The sequence below is a fragment of the Alligator sinensis genome, unplaced genomic scaffold (genome assembly GCF_000455745.1).
Source record: "Alligator sinensis unplaced genomic scaffold, ASM45574v1 scaffold244_2, whole genome shotgun sequence".
NCBI lineage: Eukaryota > Metazoa > Chordata > Crocodylia > Alligatoridae > Alligator > Alligator sinensis.
In genome coordinates this window covers 1,038,856-1,055,743 of record NW_005842189.1, presented here as the reverse complement: position 1 = coordinate 1,055,743, position 16,888 = coordinate 1,038,856, and the positions used below count along the sequence as shown (strand labels likewise).

The 16,888-nt window shown below is 38.0% G+C and overlaps 1 protein-coding gene across 7 annotated transcripts in view; it reads right to left on the bottom strand.

Annotated features, from left to right (window-relative positions):
• SH3YL1 (SH3 and SYLF domain containing 1) overlaps nucleotides 1–16,888 on the bottom strand; it is a 108,512-nt gene that overhangs the window by 66,898 nt on the left and 24,726 nt on the right. For all 7 annotated transcript variants that reach the window (XM_006026308.3, XM_025207208.1, XM_025207209.1 and 4 more), the window contains exons 2-5: nucleotides 11,172–11,282; nucleotides 9,574–9,687; nucleotides 6,247–6,311; nucleotides 2,266–2,378 (exon numbers count right to left, since the gene is read on the bottom strand). In XM_006026308.3, the coding sequence (XP_006026370.1) occupies nucleotides 2,266–2,378; nucleotides 6,247–6,311; nucleotides 9,574–9,687; nucleotides 11,172–11,282 (403 nt within the window). The remainder of the gene's footprint in view (nucleotides 1–2,265; nucleotides 2,379–6,246; nucleotides 6,312–9,573; nucleotides 9,688–11,171; nucleotides 11,283–16,888) is intronic.

The window sequence follows — 16,888 nt, the reverse complement described above, 5'->3', positions numbered from 1 at the left end:
CTCTTTCCTGCCTATGCAGGGGGTCAGACTCGATGATCTATTGAGGTCGCTTCCGACCCTAACATCTATGAATCTATGAATCTACTGGCTGAGCACTGTAGCTTGTGTCTGAAGCAGTAATTGAGCTGCCTGAGAATGAGTGAGCTACTGCATACAGTATGTAGTGTCCTGATGAAGCTTGTGGTATGGTAACAATATTTTATTATTTACAAGAATGTATAAAAAACCTATTTACAGTAAAGAAGTAACAGTGTTGCCAGTGCCCCCACAAGGGTCTGGAGTCTAGCTTTGTTGCTCTCCTGCCACACCAGGAAGTTCCTGATGCCTTACCTAGACACTGACTGCATATATACATCTAAATCAACTGAAAATAATATGATTTAACTAAGTCAACTTAAAGTTACATCGGAGTATACGCACGTACAGATCCCTGACATGGTGGCAACCATCTTGTGAGCCCTCACCTACAGTAGCCCCTTAGAGCTGACTTAACTATGCAACTCAAGATAATATAACTCAGAGGTGTATTACTTTGTGCTGTATTTAAGTCAACTCAGAACAACATAAGAGTGAATGCTCTAACAGTTATAAAAGTCAACTTAACTGTCAAAAAGTTAGTACGGCTAGGTACAGACATTCAAAAAGCCCACTGTAGAATTGATCTAAGTTACACTGTTTTCTTTAAGCGGCATAGTTTAGATCAGTAATAAACAGAACCTGCATATGCCCTTAGTAGCTGTGTCCAGACAAGTGTGGATGTTTGTTTCCCCGGGGATAAATATCCGTGGCACACCTTGTGCTGCTGCTACTTGTCCACAGGGAACACCCGTGCCATGTGCGTTCCGGCATGTGGAAGGTTAACCTGGGTGTAGTAGGGGAGCTGGGGCCAGCAACTGTGCTGGCTCCAGCAGCCTTACCTGGGGTCCTCGGGTAACTGCAGTTGCGGCAATCCTGCAGCTGGGAACCTGGCCAGCAGCTGGAGCGTGGCTCCAGCTGGCCAGGCTCTGGTTTCAGGCGCTGCTTTTCTTTTGCATGCGTTATTTTGACCCTGGGATCTCCCAGGGTAAAAAATAAACCCCATGCTACAAAGTAACAGTGTGGGGTATGCCTGCATGTCTGATGCCGCAGATGGATCTGTGGCACCACATACTTTACATCTGCATTCGTCTGGACACAGCCAGGGAGGGAAGGTGGGGAGTGCAAATGTTAGACTCGGTTCCACCATTTTTAAACCAGTCTGTGCGCGGCAAAATTCTGTTCTCTTATGGGCACAGACTAGTTTCCAATCACCTATACTCATAAAATTGTAATGTCTTTACCTGGCCTGTGTGTTTACGCACTTGCTGTCTCCTGGGATGCTATACTTTCTGTACACTCTAAATCTAGGAGGATGTGTGGCATAGTCAGCCATGATTCTGGGAAAAAAACCTTTTTTCTACAATCTACTGTCCAAAAATAATTTGAATGTCTTATTTGAGGGTGTGTGCTATGCAAGGAAATACAGTATGTTTGATAAGCTACTGAGAGAACTGGTACATCTTTAAGCAGTATAAAATTAGATGGGGGTCTTCTACTGTTTTATGTCACTTTCTAAACTAAATTAAATAAAATCCGGCTTTAGGTACCAAAATCTTTAGGCAGAACTGGAAGCTTTGAAGCCTTAAAGCATCTCTATTCAGCTGCTAATGCTGGAGGTGCATATCTCTAGGTGCCTTGAGTTCTAGTTCTGTGCATGAACGTAAACGTATCCTACTTTTAGGAAGCTAAGCACCTAAGCCTGATTAGGTATTCCTTTACATAGTTATTGGATCCTGAAGTCCCTGATATGAGATCTGAGTCTCCCCAACATGCATTTTGGGGCTACTTTTGCTAAAAGCAAATAAGCAAGAAATAGGAGATCAGGGTTCAGAATCTTCCTCAGCCTGAGAGGGTTCAAAAACACATCTCTGATTTCATATGAGAATGCTCTTATCACCATACTACAGATTGGTTTGAATGGACAGCTTGTTGAAGCTGTGCCACTGGAACAAAGGATTCAAGATTCACAGGATGTGAGAGGTTAGGAGAAGCAAGAGGAAACAAGCAATATGGTCTTGTAGCATAGGAGTTAGAACACTTCACTAAGAAACAGGGAGCCTGGGTTCTGGTTCATATTCCCAGAATGACATAAAATATAGATTATCAAAACAGATTATAGAAATACTATTGTGTTAATACTGATATTTAAAACATTTTATTAGCAGTTTGTACTTTACTATTACTCACCTCCCCAAAGGTCCAATTGCCACTGTAAAATTTCCTCCAAGGGTAAGATTGCCTCCTTTTGCAAAAGCTTCAACTGCTCGCTCATGATTCAGTATTATTACTAAATCTGACACCTAGTAATCAAGTAAAAAAATATATCTCTATTTTGTATTTTAAGATTAATACTCTGAAATTTAATCTACACGATGAGAAAAAGAACAAGACTTGTGGGAACAGAATTTTCTATTTTGTGGGATATTCCAACATTTCAAAATTTCAAACACATACAACAAAGCACACTTTTCCTTCACAATCTTTATTTAAAAATAACCATTCTGACTAATTAAACCATTTATTACAATAAAAATAAAAGTATTCAAATGTCAACATTTTAAAGCTTTTAAATGTATTTTTTATAATAATGTATGTCATTATAAAAAGCTCTCAGGAAGATAAATGGAAATATTCTCTTCTGAAGTACTAAAACAGAATATTTGAAAATATTAAGAAGGTTTGTTTCATTTTTGCTGAAAGTGTAGGAGTTCTGGTTATGCTAGGCTGTGGTTATACTAAGCTATAGTTAAACTGAGGCACCGCAAAGGAGCTTGGGAGCAGCAGGCTTCATTGGCTGCTGAATGACCTGATAAAAGAAGCAGTAAGCAAAAATGCTGATTCAAGGAGAATAGAAAAAAAACAGTAGGAGAGCAACTTGAGAAGTATAAAGTAAGAACTCACTAGTAAAGATAACAGAGGCTGAATGTAGATGCCTAAACTTGGCAGTAGGTGAAGTACAGCTATCCCAAGTTGGCATGCAGTGAGCTGCAGGTGTCCAAGTTGGCAAAGAGACAGGTAAAAAGGAACATTTCAACAGAGAAATAAGAATTAGCATGGGACAGAGGGCATTTCAGCTATAAATATTGAGGCTTTGAGACTCGTCCCTCATAGTGACCTTGGTGATCGTGGGCTATAAGCATCATGTTGCTATTATTGTTTCAGGGTAGTTTTGCTGAGCTGATTGCTACATAAACCAGCTGGTGTACTGTCTTAATAGACAATAAACCTGTTTGAGTTTTTGTCACCAAACATGAATTTGAGTTGTTCTTTTTGCATTTAAGCTCTGGGAAGTTGACTGCAGGCAATGATCTCTTCAAGCACACAGATGTAAGAAGCCTAAACACCAAAAGCAAAAGCAGGCAGGAAGCCAGCTGGAAACACACCCTCTGCCTCTGAACAGAAACTACCTTTCTAATGTGCTTTTATTTTTATAAGAACATCTTTCATGTCACTTGACAAAATGTTTTCAACAAGTTCCAGAAAGAGCACAAGCATTTGCAAAATACTTTTTTTTAAAATGTCTTTTGAAATCCATCAGTTTCAAGGGAAAACTGAAATGAAGAAAGCTATTGTTCTTAATCCTATGGGCACTGTGGACATTTATACATGTGCTGTGGGAGTGGCGGGTGGAGGGGGGTGCTTTAATTAAAGTGGCTCCAAAAGTCGCTCCAAGTAAATCACCTTGAGCATCTCATGTATCAGCATCCCTGCCTTCAAAATGCTGGTGGGGGTGATTTATATAAAGCTTGTTCAAATGAGCTTTAGATAAAGCACCTCTGCCACCATTTTGAAGCATGGAGACGCTGATACACAAGACATGGAAGGCTGCTAGAGCACGGTAATTTCCATGCTACAGCAGAATCGATTAATTGAGTCCGCTCTGACACGTTGTAATTACAGTGTGTTGAAGCAGCCTCCCTGTTTGTCTACAAGCATCCACTGAGGGCATAAGTAGGAAAGTAGCTAATTTTTTGTTGTTGTTGTTATTACTGGGCTCTTTCAAAAGTCCCAGGAAAATGGGAGAAAATATCTATGGATTATGATGTCTAAGAAGAGTGCATAATTTCCTGTTACCAACAGAAACTCATTTTCTGGTTTGAAAATGTTCTTAAGGGTATTTTTCTTTCTTTAAACTAGTATTTAATTGGCAAATAGTTAGTAAAATATTTTCTTCAATAAATCACTAATTCATAACATCAACTTTCCCTTTGGATTTTCCAAATAAAGACAAACATTCTATCTTTCAAATACTTGGCTTACCCAATGCACCATAAGAATTACATCTGCAAAATAGTGACTTTTTATTTCCATTATTAATTCTGATAAAAGGAAATGGGCATTGATATATATTGATATTACAAACAGAAGGCTGTAGAGCGCTATTTGAATTAACTATCTACATTTCATAAATAATAATATTGAAAATAATGTATCAATTATTTTAAATATTATTATATGTGAAAATAAATGTGCCTTAAACACTTATACACACAACTGACTTGTGTAGTCATAGTTTCTATAATTATAAGCTATAGGTAAAAATCCCAGAAATGTGTGATTCCAGGAACACACCATCTCGTGAATTTTCATATTTAGGCCCCTAAGGGCTTAAATCACTGCTAAAATCCAGACTTCAGCACCTAAATCACTTAGGTATTTTGGAAATTTTATCCGGTTTCTCTACAATTAAGAAAGAAAACTGTTTTCTGTAATATTGTATAATAGCTGAACTAGTAAAAGTCTAAATATAGGGCACACTATTATTTAGAAGGAGCCTGCATGACTTTCATTTTTTCAGAGTAATTATGCATATTAATACTATTGATTTTCTCAAAAAAAAGGACTATATTACTTAAACATGTCAGATAGGAATGATTCAGTAAACATTTTGATGATTAGTTACAAAAAGCAATAGTGGTTTTCTTTACTTACATAAAAAGGGAAGAAACGTTACAAAGCTAGCCTCGTAACACAGTCCCTCTTATTACATGGAGATGTGAAACTAAAATGCATTAATGTCTGTGAAGTACTCAGGTACTACAGAGATAAGTGCCACAGAAAAGCCCTTGAAAAAATTAATAATCTTGTATTCATAGGAGGTTCCAAAGAATATTCAGTAATAAAGCCTAAGGCCACACATTGAACAATGAGGATAAAAATATGCACTGAATAGCTGCTCATTATATGAGCAATGGGCATGTACTTGCGTGCACTTGGCTGGGCCCTGTAACCAGGGCCACAGCACTGCAAAAATTCCAGGTAGTGCCTTGGATGTTGCCATAACTCAGGTTCAACCCAAAAGGATAACTGTAACTCAGGGCTGTCCAATATCTAAGTGGCTGGGAGCCATGTGCCCCCTCAAGCCACATTAGCAGGGCAGAGACTCTACCAGCAGGGGCCATAGGCATGCCTCACCCTGCTCCTGCACCCCATGTTCCCCTCCCCCACACCCACAACACCCTACTCCTAGGCCCTCCACTTTTTTTTTTTAGTTGGGGAAGGACATTTAAATGGAAAGAAAAAGAAGGGAGTGAAAAGGACAGGGGAGGGTTAAAGAGGGTCAGATGGTAGATGAAGAGTGAAGCCGAGGTCAGGAGTAAGTGGAGGGAGAAAGCAAATGAACTGATGTCAAAATTACAAGAGCACGACGGATGTCTGAAGGCTTTTGCCTTGGCTGTTCAAGCTAGCTGGTTCCTGAAGATCGTGTGGTTAGGATAGAGGAGGCATCACTCTGGTTCTAGTGCCTCCTTTATGGAGAAAGGTATTTTCTAGTAGTTTTGGGACCAGGGAAATGTTTTTTAAGGGGAGTGGTGGCTTTAGCTGGACCATTATACCACAGCACATCAGTCACAAACTGGGTTGTTTCTGTGCTTAGAAGTTAAGACTGTCTGGCTTTCTTTTTAAACAAAATGTAAATAAAAATGGTGTGTGCCAGCTGAAGAAGTTGACTAGTGGGGAACCACAGGATTATGTATCACTTAAGGATTATTTACTTCCAATTAAAATGTACTGTTTTACAGAAACGTACTCTATATATGCAACTGAAATAGGTTTTTTTTTTAAACCTAATTTCAAAAGATGTCAACATCAAAACTTTCCTTGTTAATGGATGTTATACTGAAAATTTTGCTTTTATTATACCTTAAGTGTGTTTATATAAACACTTACCTCAATTCCAATTTCAAATCCACCACCGAGGCCAGCTATCCCTATTGCAGAAGGAGCAGACCAGCCTGAACCACATGAAATAAGATGCACATTACAAGCCAACCAGTCAGTGATAGTTTATATATATATGTTAGATAACTTGAAAAATGCAAGTGACTGAATTGAAAACAGCTGTATTAGTACAGTGAAATAGATTTCATTCAGGACTTTTTACATTGAATAATATTTTATTAGGCAACCTGCTTAAAAAGTTTTGAAAATATACACCTCAATATACAATAAAATATCTTTCAAACTTCTGAAATTTAAGTTCAGTTAATCTTTTGGATTTCAAAATTGATTAAAAAGTATTATTTTCACACAAAACTTAAGAAATTTGAAAATGAGGATTTTTGTAGTAGATATATGCTAATGGATTTTTTGGGAGGGACAAAGGAGTAGAGGGAAGGTAGTTAGATTTTGTAGCTGTCATGATTTTCTGATGATAGTTAGTTCCCAGCAATTGCTATCTATGATTGTTTGCTATTATTTTTGTAAATGAGGGGGAAATTAGCCTCCACACTTAACTGAGTAGAAAAGCAGAAACTTACAGCTTACTGCAATTTGTCATTGCCTAAAATGAACTGTTTCATAACACTGCAGTGAACTACCATGTATTGAGTTTCCAATGCTTGTTACTTAATATTACTTACTGTAATACTTGTGTGGGTAAATATTGATTTCAAATACAAACAAGCACTTAATCATTAATCAACACAGACAAATGTGTTTGTTAACTTGGAAACAAGAAAGAAACCATTAGTGTCAGAAAGCATTGTAGTGACTTACAGGATTTTTGAAATGTACTCCTACTACCTCTGTAACACAATTTCATCTCAATTTCTTTATTTTGTCCTTCTTATAATACATGGCATTATGTGATAAGGTTGAACTGTAGCTTCTAATGTTCTAAACATTTACAGAGAAATATCTGGAGTACATTACTTCAGGGAAGTGAATAAGGTATGTTTTTCCCTGGTGCATGTACTTCCCCAAACTCAAACTATGTAGTGCTCAAACTGCACAAAGACTGGACTAAACTTTTAGCATCTGACTGGGGCTTGTTATCTTGTCTCTCAGAGTGTCTTATTTTTCTAAATAGCAGCTTTGAAATTGACAGGACCTAATTTCATCAGGGCTGCTGAAACTGACAACTCCTAGTCAGTTTCACCAATGATGCAGTTGGAGGGAATACAGTTTACTTAACAGCAAGTAAGGCCAAAGAGTTCCTATGCACTTAAATGATTTATGCAGATAACGGATATTTATAATAAAAGTGAAAAAGCAAAAATTGGAACCTGTGTCACCTTATGTAGTTAAACTAATTAAGTATTTATCCTTTATGCATACAACTAAAGTATGCATCACAATGTTTATAGCTCTGGCACTTAATAAAAATAACCACTAATTATTATTATTTTAGAGTTCTTTGTCCATGACAGCAATCCTGCACATACATGGCATTCATTGCTTTCTAAAACAGAGAGAGAAAGAGAGATCTCTAAACGAGGACATTTTGTTATTGTTAGGTAAACCATTGTTTTCTCAGTAGATTTAATAAATAAGTAAATATATATTTATAAATACATAAATTTCTAAATCTAAAATCAAACAAATGTGCCCTGTGAAGGATATACTACCGCTCAAAAGGAAGGGCTGGAATCTGCTACTAAAACAGTCAAAGCAGAATCATAGAGGGCCCGTATTCCATGCAGGGGCTTGGCTCTAAGTCAGAAGATGAAGAGCAGGAGAGGAGCTCAGAAGTTGTGCTGGCTACTATAAGTGGTAGGTTTTCCCTGCTAAGTAAGCAGTCTCAGAATCTTGCAGACTCAAAGACAGAGAGCTCTGAACTTGTTTCCTGTGGTAAAGGCCTTATGAAATTTGTGGTCGGGATATTACAGAGGGCAAACAGTTGCTTTGTTAATTTGTTTTGGCTTTTCCCTGCTTGAATTCTTTACCACCTAAGCAGTATAACCAATGAAGCTTGACCCATAAACATTTTCTTTTAGGAAGTGGGGATAAGTATACTGCTTGCTTTCCAGTCCACTAAGATTCTGGACTGGTGACATATTTATATCAGCGTAAACACGTAGTGGAAAGACAATGCAAACCTTTAAACCAAGATAACTTCACTATTTGGTATATCCTGAAGGAATCTAGGGCAAAACACTCTACTGGTGTATATTACTGTGGATTAGATCATTGTTTGTGTACATCCACCCCAGAGAGGCCATCTGCTAAAGGCACAGCCTCACTCCACCTCTACCTAGTGGCAGAGCACAGCAAGACCCACCTATTTTGAGACATAACTGAGGATTTTTCTGTTCCTCAACTCAGTGTACACCTATTTGATGTAAATTACACTGGGATGTGTGTGTCTGCTCATGCTATACAATTAAAAAAAGGTAAGAAATTTAAAACTGGATCCTTTTTTCTCTGCATGGCAGACAAACTCCCTATGGTATGACCTTAAAGCATAAAACTTAATATAATTTTAAAACAAAAAAGTAGATGTTTTAATTACTGCAGCTACTACATACACCCCTTGCCACTGATGTACCCCACAAGGCAGATAATGCAGTCAGCTGATCTCTGCTCCCAGCCTTCAGAGCACTTGGGAGTCAAGGGCAATTTAGGGCACTACAGGAACCAGCCACAAAGTTATTACACATGACCCTGGGCTCCCCTGACACTGGTAATATGGCACGATGAGTATCTGATCCCTGATCTCACAATCATGCCTCCTGTTATGCATGTGTAGCATGGCAGGAAACGTGTTGGGATCATGCATCAAATCCCATGGCACCTTTAACTAAACATCTGCCAGGGGGCTAATATATGTTAGCAAAATAAATGTATTATAAAGGATAGTAACCTTCAGGCTTTAGAACATATCCAAACCAATAACTTCATATGGATACCTTATTACAAATTTGTTCATTATGAGGATGTCCCTCATTGTTTTGGTGCATCTAGCCCCTGTTAAAAGACTCTACTTGTACCAAAAAATGTACCTATTTTCCAGCAAAGAGGCTTAAAATACCTAAGTCTGATCAACAACAGTGTTAACAGCAGTGCAGTTGCAATGTTTCTAATCATTTCTAAGTTTCAAACTTTTCTAATGTAAAAAGCAACCTTTGAGACAAGATACTGAGCTAGACATATTGCTGGTTTGATCCAGAATGGCATTTCCTATATTCTACTTCGTTTAAAGAAAGAAGAAAGAAAAATGACTTATACTTGCTCTGAAGTTCCGCCCTGAGGTAGAAAAAGAAAACATCAACTTACTTCCATTAGGAAGACGAGCTAATACAATCCCGCTGCCTCCTCGAGCAGTTACCAAGAATCCCGCTTTGATAACAGATAAAACTGCAAGGCCTTTTGCTTTAGCTATTACATGGGCTGAAAAGAATGAAACATAAGCTAGTTAATAAACATTTTTAAAAGAGCATGAAGAGTATATGAAAACAAAGTAAAAAATAGTCACACTTAACAATTCTGAATTAGAAACGGTAAAGAACTAGTGATTCTCAACTTTTTTAGAGTAAAGACACCCATCAGGAAAGGCCTACTCTTAGCTTCTACTTGTTTTTTGATTACAGAAATATACTAGAACAATTCTTCTTGTTGCAAAGAACTGAGAACGACCACAACAGTCAGAATGTTTGTTGATTCTAAAGACTTCTATCTGATAACTCTGAGTTTACTTTGTGAATTTTGTAGGTGTTTGCACACTCAACAGTACTAATATTGTGCATCACCCTTAAAAGGATCTTGCAGCATCCCACAGTGCCACTGGCACCCTGGTTGAGAATCATTGTAAATCTGAGTAACAATTCTGAGTAAAGTTTAAGAAATAACACAAAATCGTGAGCTAAATCAAGTTGTGCCGGCATTTAAGCATATGGTAAAGAACTTGGTAGCATAAATTAACCTAGTCTCAGTGCATGCTGCTCTGACTATACTGCTGATGGTACCTCATCTTAACAACAGATACCTCTGCAGTATTCAATATATATATATATATATATATAACCTAAAGTGAAATACAAAGATGACAGTGAAGACAAGACATTGTGCCTCAATGCATTTTTAAGAGGGAGAAGTTTGAAATTAAATCATATGGCAGTCTAATTACCATATAGGATTTAATACTTGGTGACAAAAAAAAAATGAGATCAGAAAATCAACTGTACTGTCTTTAGATACAACTTTTTTCTAAAATTTAAAAATTGGAAGCTACAAATGCAGGATGAAGATAGAAGATATGAAAAAAAAATACAGAAACAGTAGCAGTGGCAGAAATAAAGCCAGACAACAAAGAATACAGAGAGGGTCTGTTATACTAGCATAAAACTAGCACAAGAAAAAAAATATCATTTATGTTCAAGGAGTTACTCAGTTCACACTTGTATATCAGAAAAGAACCACATTCAGATATATGCTGAAATTTTAGCCCTGTAACAACGTCATCAGAAAATATGTAAACTGAGTTTTTTATTTTATCTTGATTATTCTAGCGACAATAATTTACTACAGAAATACAGGGGATATCCACTATATCTGGTCTTCCCTAATTGAAAAGCCCCATCCAGGCATGGAAAGACCCTCTTATATCAACACTCTGGAGAGGAATTAAGCTGTGAGAAAGATGTATTGCTGACTGCCTGGGACACAGTGAATCTCACCCCTTACTAGTAAATTAAGGAAAAAAAGTGTGTGCATGTTGAAAACAGATACAAAACAGATAGGGTCCAAGTCTTCATTCTTCTCAGGAAAATATAAAATGAATTTTGTAAGTATTAGTGAAGCCAATGAAACTTTTGCTTGGGTGAGGATAGGAAAACTGAACCATTTAATTACAGCAAAGTGTTTTCTTTACTTACCAGGTATAATCTTATCAGGTCCATTTCTGGAAGTTATTTCTGTAAATTCTCTTAATATTTTTGCTGCCTTTTTAGCTTCTGACTTCAAATTGGATGGTATAGGGTTATTCACTGTAAAACATAAGAAAAAATAAAATGTTGACAATACTGAAATGAGTCCTCCAGATCCTTTAATTCTTCTGATTCATTTGTAACATTATGTTGTTGCCTCTTGCCACCATAAAAAGTCATAGTTTCATAGTTTCAGGGTCGGAAGGGACCTAATAGATCTTCTAGCCCGACCCCCCGCCAGGGCGGGAGAACAACAAAAAAAACCCCCTAAAAACAAAAACGGGACTCAAATGAGTCCAGCCAGGTAGGTATCCAGTCAATGCAATCCGTCTGAACTAACGAGGAAAAAAATACATCAACTACTGCACAACTATATGGAGGGCGTATCTACACAAGATGTTTACTGTGGAGCTGCCTAATTAGCTCTGCAGTAAAACATCACTGTCTATGCATGTGATGATATTAAGACGGAATAAACTAATTAACTCCACTGAAGGATACTACTTGTAAATACAAGTAGTATTCTGCAGCGCAGTTCTTTACTCCCCAGCAATGCAGATGTAGACGCTGATGGGGCTGGCTGGGGCACAAGGAAGCAATAAACTCTGGAGCAATATGCCGCAGAATTTTTACTGCTCTGCCTTAATAGCACATGTAGATGCACCCAATATAAGCAAGTTGAAATACTTGTCAATGAATCACAGAACAAACAGCATTACTTTCTTCAGAAACTTCCTTTATTAAAGAGATAAGGCTCACAGCTTAACAACAAAACTTGAATGAGATATTTGAATATATTCTTATTTTTTTTCTCTTGAATAGATTCAGATATATGATGCTTCCTGAACAAACACTTAAATCTTCCACCTATAACTGGATGTCAGAAAGAGCTGATTAGAAAAGACATCTTCTGAAATTGGTTTTCACTGGAAAACATACTAATCAAAATTGAAACCAGTTATGGGTATGTACCAATTTCAATAGAAGAGAATTCTCTGATTCAGGGCAGGGACTTCTGGTCAAAACAAGACTCTCACTGCTCCTCCCCACAACATACAGTATTCAATGCTTAAATGAAACAGCTCCTGGGTGGGGGGGGCAAAGAGAACATGGCATTGTCAGTAGCCTGGGGTTAAGTCACTCAGCTAGCAACAAAGTTTAGATTAGGGACACAAACCTCTGCCTTGCATATTCCAGATGTGCGTCCTAATAACCAGGGTATTGGTTACTCTGCTGAGAATCTCTCTAGTCTCTCCTGAGGAACTATTCCACTTCATATAATATTCACGGACATAGAAAATAAGGTTGATGTTATAGCTCGGTGGTTATGTCACACACCTAGAATTTCTAAGTTCCTTATCTTACACAAGGAGATCAAAGATATGAACCTGGGCTAGTTATATTGCTATGGTACCTCATTTCCAGGAACTGTCAAGTGTAAAGATAGAGAAAGTAGGCGGGACATGCTCCATGGTGGTACTCCTTTTGGAATGCCCTCAGTCTGTTTTTTCATAAAAAAGATGGACAAGTTTTTGGGTTTGCTCCATCATAGAACAGGAAAGTTTCCAAAGTAATGACAATTTTCATAAAGATAAAAATCTAATCTCATCAGTTGTACTGAAGAACAAATCTTAGGATTTTAATTGATTATGCAGAACATATTAATCAAAGTAACTGAAACCTAGATTCATGAACACTTGAGAGAAGTCTAGATAACACATTGGGCTTTATGTTCAGAATACAATCCATGAGACACAAACCGTAGCAGTTCAAAAACTGGTCCAAAAACTACCAAACATGCTTGATCCATATTTTAAACTTCAATTTTAGGACTTGTATAGATTTGAAAAAACATTCAACAGATAAAAATAAACAAATCTTACACACACACAGGAGGCAGGGGATACATGATTTTCTTAGTAGTATTAAAAAAAATTATTCTAAATGAATGCACTGGAAGTACATGGCGTGGTGGCTTCTTTAATCATGGAGTTCCCCCCCCACCCCACCTCCACTGATTGGTGGAGGGGCCCTGTCACTCACTGCTTGCCACCTGTACCTGATGACTGGGAGGCAAAAACCACAATTTTAAATATGCTGTGGGTTTCACCTCCTGGCCATCAGGTGCAAGCAGCAAGCAACTAGGCCCCTCTACCAATCAGCGGCAGGGGAGCACACAGGGAAAACTCCAAGATTAAAGAAGCCATCAGGCCACACATTTCCAGATGAATTCTGAAGATCCCTAAGATGAGTTATATCAGTAGAAGGTTCAGATGGATGTATGCCCATTTCAAACCAATTACCGCTTCTGGTATTGCTCCCACCGCTTCTGGTATTGCTCCCACTGCTACACTGGATTAACCAGTCTAGTTACCTATAGACATTTCACTATTCCAAGATTTCTTGAATACATGGGTCCCCTCTGTTGAAATGCTGGACATACCCAAGTAACTCCAGCTCCTGGCAAATTCGCAGACACTGAATCAATTACATGCCCCATGTAATTTTTTGTGTAATTCCATCAGAAGTCCTTGCCTTCTCAGGGAGAGAAATACGCTCAGTTTTATCTTTCCAATAGCCACAATCTGGACAATGGAAGCGTTCCACAAGAGCTACCACAGCAAAGGAAAGGAAAACAATGCGCGTAGGGTACTTCATGTTGCTCCAAAGCACAGGAGTGGCAATAGATGTATGAGAACATCGAGAGGTCTGATCAAATACTTATTGCATGATATTTATGACTTTAAACCTGACTTCTGCCCAAAATACTTACGCACAACACTATTATATATTGAAATTTGACCACAGCCCAAGCCTGATATGCCTTCAAAAACCATAGACCTTGACCAGAAGAAGTCCCACAGACAGCATAGATTTCTTAACAAGGTATATAGTCAGCAACGCAGAAATGCAGAAACAGAAATGCAAGACTCAGGCAGAGTGCCAGAGTGCACTGCAGAGAGCTTCATCCAGTAAGTATTACAACAACCTTTTATTATAACAATCTGCATGATCAGTGTCTATTTAGAAAGCTTTTTTTCAGGTACAGTTTGCCCAGTGCCACATGCAATAAAGAGAGATGCGGGGTGGAAAAATTTCCAGTGCTTTATTTTCCCGTGGGAAATTTTCTGTGGAAGGAGATATACCAAGCCTTTCAAATATTCTAGAGATATTCAGACAACTGAATGAAAATCTAATTGAGCTTTTGCCTTCTTCACATCTACCCAAACAAGTAGTAGTAGTAAAACAAATGCTTACTAAGAGATCTGAATTTTGCTCTCATCCAGTTCATCTGGCAGCAAACCTTTTGGATCCTCATCACAGAAGGCAACATTTATCAGAAGATGAATTATCTACTGCTCTTGATACAATTATGGATGTAGCTAAGAATGTCCCCAACATTTATGAAATAGCCGTGATGACAGACATTGCTGAGTACCGCGCAAAAGAAAAACTTTGCAGCAAAGACATCATTTAGCAGGCAGCAGAGAATGTCTCCTCTCACATAGTGGAAGAGATACTGTAACACCCGACTGTTGTCCAGGATTGCTCTAAGGATCCCAAGCATTCCACCAACAGCAGCTTCTTGTGAACGGAACTGGAAGGCCTTCAGCTCAATCAGTGCAAAAAAGAGGAATAGACTAACAAATGAATGCACTGCTAAGCTTGTTTCTATTTGTCAAAATCTCTTGCTTCTGGAGAATCAGTCAGAAGCACAATTAATGAAGAAGATGCAGTGTGATGATAAGTTGCCCTTGCCCATAGACTCATTGGTAAAACCATTCTTTAGCAAAAGAGAATGTGGTTCAAGTAGTTCTGAATTAGATTTGCCTCAATCTGATTCTGAAATGGAACTAATAAGTGCAAGTGATTCTACAGATAGTGACAGTGAAACTGGAGGTGCCGCAATGACCGCAGTGGAAGAGAGTTCAACTCTACCGAAGTATACAAGTCGATAACCACGGCATATCGTGAACAGTTCTTTGGGTGTGCTAAAATTAGTGTGTCAACAGTTTTCAGTGCCTTAGTTTTCTTTCCTTAAATTTAAACAAACAACATAAGGGAAGTACATGCTATTGTATACTGTCTTTACATTTTTACAAGTACTCCAATAAAAATAATTTATTTCCACATAAAGCTTTGAATCTGTTTGGATATAACATTTAAACCACGTTAAGTGTGCAGTATTCAATTTTTTTCCTAATAAATGATTTCAGTTCAAATACTTGTGGCTATTGGGACATAAAATTAACATGGGGTACTTTTTTAGTTTTGTTTACTGAATATAAGTCAAATAAACATGCTAAATCAGATGACATTCTATTTAGGGCACTGGAAAATTTTCTAGAAAACTTTCCAATTCAAAATTTTCCGGAAAACCCACATCTCTCACAGCAGATGAAACAACAAGGGAAGAATACACCCAACTCTTTGCAGTTTTTTTAAACCCTCCATTTGCTTGCTTTTCTGCCTTTTTTCAGGTCACAAGCAAAAAGTAACAAATCTTGCTTCTCTGAGCATGTTTGGACAAGGAAAGGAACATGCAAGAAGGGATGGTGGACATAACGCAGGAGACAGTCAGTAAGAAAAGGGCTAAAAATGGCTGTCTGAAGTCCTTAATAAAACCAAGAAACTATGAGCTTGATTGAAGCTCCATTGTCAGAAAGAAACTGAAGGCACTGGAGGAGAGCAGTGCCTCCTGGTATCTGAGCAGAAGCGCAGCACCCGGAAGAGAGCATTCTCTCAGGGATGCATAACCTACGGGAGCCTCAGTAGTAACCTCCCACCCCAGCCACATGTGGATGCATCCTGTTGTCTGTAATGCCGCTCACTCTGCAGGTTGGCAGAGAGTAGTTTTTCTTTTGGGGTCCATGAGGGTACAGGAGGAATGGAACCTGTGTAGGTCAGGTGGAAAGGGCACACAATGAGGGTTGTGGGTCAGGGGTATTGTGTATGGGGGTGACTAAAGAACCCCTGGGGTGAGGGCAGCATGGAATAAAACCATTGCTGCAGTCAAGCATTGTTTTCAACCCAAGGAAAAAAAATATTTTTAATTGATAACCTGCAAACTTTTTACTGATGACTATTTTTTTTTTACTATGATTTAGTATACTTTAAAATTTGAACCCAGCTCTTGTCCGGGGTCTGGCAGAAGGGTTACATTTACACTATTCAATACATGTTGGTAAAAGTATATTGTCAGTAAAAAAAAAAAAAAAAAAATCATCAGTACAATGTTTGCGGATTGCAAAAAAAAAAAAATAGCAACAATAATAAAGTCTTGGGTTGGGAACTCTGGCAGAAGCAGACAAAACTGGTGGAGATTCATGATGTGCAATATTCACGTGCAACATCTCAAAATGCTTTCCTGAAGCTGCTGAATGCAAAATACTAGTAGGCACCTTCATCTGCCATCTTCAGTTTCCCCTAGCTTATGTTCAGTACTGTACTGTTTTGTTCAAGAACAGCATTCCCATTTTTTTCAAGAACAGTCATGTTCTCAACTATACATTTGCAATTCAACTGCATATACATGTTTGCTATATGTTCTCTCATTTCAAATCAATAGTTTACTATTTGCAGTTGCAATCAGCTGAAATTTCATTCAGATGCATCTTCCCTAATTTATATTATTCAAAAAACATGCATGATATAGATCAATGAGC